This window comes from Terrapene carolina, unplaced genomic scaffold (genome assembly GCF_002925995.2).
Source record: "Terrapene carolina triunguis isolate 2854851 unplaced genomic scaffold, T_m_triunguis-2.0 Scaffold18, whole genome shotgun sequence".
NCBI lineage: Eukaryota > Metazoa > Chordata > Testudines > Emydidae > Terrapene > Terrapene triunguis.
Genome location: NW_020664369.1, coordinates 4,365,877 through 4,371,876, shown reverse-complemented (window position 1 = coordinate 4,371,876; position 6,000 = coordinate 4,365,877). Strand labels below are relative to the sequence as shown.

Here is a 6,000-nt window from a genome sequence, read left to right as displayed (position 1 = left end):
CTGCCGCATCAGCAGGTAAATAAACTGGCCTGGCCCGCTAGGGTGCTTACCCTGGCGAGCCGCGTGCTGAACGTTGCCGACCCCTGGTCTAAATCCTTGTTTCAATTTTAGTAAGCTCTGTAACTCCAAGTGCTATAGCAGTGAGTTCAATGGATCAACGTTGTTATGTGCTATGTCAAAAAGTATTTTCTTTTATCAGTTGTAAATCTGATGACTTTTAATTCCAGCAGGTGTCCCCCTTGTCCTTTTATTATTAGATAGTAAATAGAATTATCCTAAAAACCCTCTTAATACCAAATATACCCCATCATGTCCCTCTTGTTCATCTTCATTCTGGGCAACATCTCTAATCGATATACTCTCCCCTCGTATGCCTCTAATCATTTTCATTTCCCTTTCCCTTTCTGGATCTTTTCTATTTCTGCTATAAGATTTCTGAAACAGGGTGAGCAAAATCAAACACAGTATTCATGATCAGGCACACCATCAATTCAGCCAATGGCATAATAGTATTTTTCTGTAGTACTCTCCAGACTTTTTTTTTTTTCTTTTTTTAAACTACAGCTTGGCATCTCATTTGCTGTATTGATTGCTGCTGCATACTGAGCAGATGTTCACACTGAATTGTCTGCAATTATGTCATTTTCTTGAGTAGTTACAGTTAATTTAAAATGTTTCAATGTGTATGAGGAGTAAGATGGTTCTTCCATGCGTAGTGTATGAAACTTATCTCCATTGAATTTCATCTGCCTTGTGTCACCCAATTTCCTATCACTGTCAAGTCCTTCTGAAATCTCTCTACACTTGACTACACTAACAAACATTGCATACTCTGCAAATTTTATTACCTCATTATTCACTACCTCTTGCAAATAATTAGGTTAATGGCTATTTAGATTAACTGGTTATGAAATAAATGTAATGATCATTATTTTACAATTTAATAATACTGGTTTTACCATAAGTTCTGGGAAGCCAACAACAATAGTAGCATAATTATGCACATCCGAGAGAATCCTGTTGGGAGAGCTGATCTTTTGTTCCACAGCTACGCTTAGGTTCTCTGAAGATAGTTGGTCACTTGAAACTGTGTGCGGCACACACAAATCGGATGCTAAAGTGGGGAATCAAATGATATGCATTAAATCCAGATAAGCAAGAGGAACCAATTATCTTTACAAGCACTGAGCACTAATTACTATTATTCTTTTTATCATAATTCAACAGAAATAAAATGAAGAAAAGAAGTCAAGATCTGTTTATGCTACATTGTACTACATCCAAAAAAATGACATTAACATTATTTAGGTTGCAAAGTCAAGCACTCAAAAGTTAGGAAAGCCTTAATTCTGCCAGCTTGTGTCCTCGTATGCATTGAACGAGACAACAGTGAAATTGTCCCATGGGAGCAAAATTAAAGTTGCACGGAATATGCCATATCCTAATTTTCAACCTAAATAACTTTCTTTTAACATAGGATTTTTGTATATAATTTCCTAGATTTTTATGAGTTTTTTTCTTTTAAGGAAAAAATATAATCAAATTCTATTATGTACAACTGTAACAATTCCCCCACCCAATAATGAATCATCAGCATGGTTTCAACTGGGAACCTTTCGCACTGCAGCAGAGACTGATGCTACTAGGACTACAGAAATCACCATGTTAGCTGGCAGCAACAGAAGGCTTTTTTCTGATGTGGGGGGAGGGTTGCCGTTTGCAGGTGCTGGGTCTGGAGACTGGTCAGGGGGATGACCAGCCTAACGAGGATCTCTCTTGCCCCCACTCCCAGCCCTGGGAAAACTCTGGCCCCAAGTATTTACCCATTTGCTGCTCTTCTCTGTACTTCTTCCAATTCTATTATAACTTTTTTGAGATGGGGCAACCAGAACTGCACACAAGTATTCAATGTGTGGGCATACGATGGATTTATATAGTGGCATTATGATATTTTCTGTCTTATTATCGATCTCTTTCCTAATGGTTCCTAACATTCTGTTAGGTTTTTGACTGCTGCTGCAGATTGAGCAGATGTTTTCAGAGAACTATCCATAATGACTCCAAGGTCTCTTTCTTAAGTAGTCACAGACAATTTAGACTACATCATTTTATATGTATAGTTGGGATTATATTTTCCAATTACTTTGCATTTATCAACATTAAATTTCATCTGCCATTTTATTGCCCAGTCACCCAGTTTTGTGAGATCTTTGTAATTCTTCCCAGTCAGCTTTGAACTTAACTATCTTGAATAATTCTGTATCCTCTGCAAACTTTGCCACCTCACTATTCATCCCCTTTTCCAGATGATTTATGAATATATTGAACAGCACTGGGCCCAGTTCAGATCCATGGGGGACCTTGCTATTTAGTTTCTCTCCACTGACCATTTATTCCTATCCTTTGTTTCCTATTTTTCAACCAGTTACTAATCCATGAGAGGACCCTTCCCTATTATCCCATGACTCCTTACTTTGCTTAAGAGCCTTTGGTGAGGGACTTTGTCAAAGGCCTTCTGAAAGTCCAAGGATACTATATCCACAGGATCATCCTTGTTCACATAATTGTTGACCCTCCTCCCCATTAAAGAATTCTAATGGATTAGTGAGGCATGATTTCCTTTTACAAAAGCCGTGTTGATTCTTCCCCAACATATCGTGTTCATCTCTGTGTCTGATAATTCTGTCCTTTATTATAGTTTCAACCAATCTGCCTGGTAGCGAAGTTAGGCTTACCAGTCTGTAATTGCCAGGATCTCCTCTGGAGCCTTTTTTAATAATTGGTGTTACATTAGCTATCCACCAATCATCTGGTACAGAGGCTGATTTAAGTGGTAGGTTACATACCAGAGTTAGTAGTTCTGCAATTTCATATTTGAGTTCCTTCATAACTCTTGGGTGAATAACATCTGATCCTTATGCTTTATTACTGTTTAATTTATCAATTTGTTCCAAACCTGCCTCTACTGACAATGTTCAATAATTGTGGCATGCTGGCAACATTTTTCTGAGGAATGCAAGTGAGAGAAGGAAAACGGCACGTTTTAACTCAATATCTCAGTCAAATCTAAATGGAATTTCATGGGATATAGAAAAGGAACTTCAGAAGCCTAAAGGGTTCTTCCTCCTGAATGTCAAAGTCTGCTACAAACAATGGAGGTGTGAGAGCTCCTCAAACGAAAGGTTGCAAGAATCACTTGTAATGGAAAGTGATAGGCAGTCTAAATAAAGGGGTTGCTTCCAGCGCCCCCTATAATAGATGTGTGTGTCTCTGTACAGTTCTCAAAATTTCTGAGGCATTTTATTCAAACAATTCCAAGCTCATGTACAGAACTTTGCCATCTTTTTTGAAACAATGGTATGAATCACACACTACAGGAAAAGAATCAGACATGAAATTACTCAAACATCTAAAGTACCGGAATGTTGTTTGTACAGGCACAAACACAGAGTTGATAAAAAAAAGAATGACACAGGTTTACACTGAGTACCTGTTGTTAAACCAAAACCCTTGTCAACTGGGTCTTCATTCAATGCATGCAGCTGGCAAACTCCACTCTCTTCAGATACCATATGCGCTGGCTTGGTTAAAAGAAATTTCCTGTAAATAATGCAGACTTATTAAAAAATGGTGTAACAAGAATATTTATTTGTTAAATAGTAAAAATACTCTATACTTATATAACAAGGATCTCAACATGTTTTACTTAAAATTAATTAAGCCTCACAACACATCTATGAGGTAGGTAAGCATTTATTCTCTCTAGTTTATAGGTCGAGAAAGTAAACCATAGAGAGGCAGATTTGCTTACGGTAACTATTTATACACTTGTATTTATTGTGAGGTTAAACAGAAACTGGAAAATGGAGAACTGTTTGTTCCATTAAACTATGAATCAAAGTAACTAGGAGAGTAGACTAATGAGCCAGATTTTCAGTCACACTAATATTGGCAAGGACCTAATTTATACAGGCATAAATACCAGCTGTGTATAATGTGGTCTGAATATGGACATAGCCAAATTTGGTCTAGATTTTCAGTGGTGCAAATTTACATAAGCTCATCTTGCACATTCACCACTCTGGATTCACAAGTGCAATTTGGGCATGGGGAAATCTGCACCTCTAAGAAATCTGACCATAGGCACCTAACCATAGACACAAACAAAACCAGTAAATTTGTGTGTGCACATTAGGCATTTGTGCAGGTAGGTTAGATGCACACAAATACTGATATGCAGCTGCAAATATTGCCAAATATCTCCATTTGTTCTATGTTTGTATAGCACAGGGGATCTTGATCTATGACTTGGGCTCCTAGACACTACCAAACAAATAATGAATTTGGTTAACTTACTGATTTGTTTTGCTTTCCACCAAGAGCCAACGGTCTTCAGCCACTAGGAAAACGGATCTGAGATTGATAGGTAGTGAGATAGTATGAGTTCGACCCTCCAGTACATCCAGCACAATAAGGTAGTTTCTGTGAAATGTAAACCAAGAAAACAATTATGAGGCAGAGAACGTATATGACAAATCTATTTTTTTAAACAAAAGCAATGTAATTTATAGTTAACTCTCACCCTTCTTCTTTGTAGAACACCAGCCAGTTTTTATGTGAAAACTCTCTGCACATTTTGTGACTGATCTAAAAAAATACATTACACATCAATTACAATTTGTCAGGTCAGTCCCCAATAGTTTACCTGACTCCTTATATTTATAGTTATGCTTTTTTCTGGTTAGAAAAGTCAGAAACTAAAATATTTGGCCAAGGTGATCAAAAAAGTGTGCCTAAAGTTAGGTTTCTAAACCCACATTTAGGCACGTAACTAGGTGGCCTGATTTTCAAGAGTGCTGAGAATCAAGCAGCAACCACTGAATCATACCAAATTTGCTAGTTTTTCTTTAATTAAGTAATTCACTATGATAACCGCATCTCAAAGCACCTTTCCACCTACTCCAAATTCATAAATTGCATCACAGTATAATGAATTACAGATCACGCTGCTTTGGGCTCAACAGAACCACAACAAAATCTTCTGTAACTCTTAGCAAAATATCTGAAAGGGTTTCATTGTAAAAATTACATATCCCTAGACAGCATCCCTTATTTATTGCCCTTCTATTCTGTAATGATGATATATTCTGCTGGTACAAAACTGAGAATTCAATATATATAGCAGTACACAATTAACTGTTTGTTCCATAAAAGATAGAAAGGAAGCTATCCTGCTATCATGTCTGTAATACTGAGCTCTGATAGGTCTGGTATAGTCTAGCCAGGAAGTTGCTGTTCCTCACCGGCTCCTCCTTGTTGCCCCACCAGGATGCTCTCTTTGGAACTTCTTGGGTATCTGGTGAGAGTAAAAGTCTATGAATGGCACCAGTTTTCGTATCCAGCAACAAGACAACATTACTCTGTAAACAGAAAAGAGAGCATTACGCCCAGTCTTCTTAAAGCTCACAGCACCAGGTCTACATGAAGTGTCTTTGTTCCTTGCAATTGAAGCTACTTAATGTCACAAGGAAATTTAATTTTGAAAGTATGAATTGGATTTTACTTTGCTGGAAAATTGCAGACTGGATCCTCTGGTCTAGCAAAGCTGATCTCAGTGCAGAACTGATGAAGTAAGGCAAAGGTACAATTTAACTGACAATGGTTGGTTCAGATCAATGGTTCCGAAACTTTAACAACCTGTGAACCCCTTTCACTAAAATGTCAAGTCTCACGAACCCCTCCTAAAAATGAATATTTCCAGGGATTTTCTCTTTTACCTGAGTATAAATTATAAAAGCAGTGATCTTGGAAATATAAAATTTGTTTTTATGACATGTTTATTCACACTATTATTATTTATCATTACAGTATTTTTATTACATTATGAAAACGGCAACACTCTTCCAAGATCTCACTTTCGTAGCTTGTATCATTTTGAATAAGCCTGTTTCATCAAGGAGTATCAGATGTGAAACAGCATGAAGGTATTTGAGTAAGCTT

General features: G+C 37.2%; 1 protein-coding gene across 1 annotated transcript in view; it reads right to left on the bottom strand.

Annotated features, from left to right (window-relative positions):
- LOC112103175 (von Willebrand factor A domain-containing protein 8) overlaps window positions 1-6,000 on the bottom strand; it is a 255,098-nt gene that overhangs the window by 69,856 nt on the left and 179,242 nt on the right. The window contains exons 28-32 of the mRNA XM_029911809.1: window positions 5,304-5,420; window positions 4,583-4,647; window positions 4,357-4,482; window positions 3,491-3,600; window positions 960-1,114 (exon numbers count right to left, since the gene is read on the bottom strand). Of these exons, the coding sequence (XP_029767669.1) occupies window positions 960-1,114; window positions 3,491-3,600; window positions 4,357-4,482; window positions 4,583-4,647; window positions 5,304-5,420 (573 nt within the window). The remainder of the gene's footprint in view (window positions 1-959; window positions 1,115-3,490; window positions 3,601-4,356; window positions 4,483-4,582; window positions 4,648-5,303; window positions 5,421-6,000) is intronic.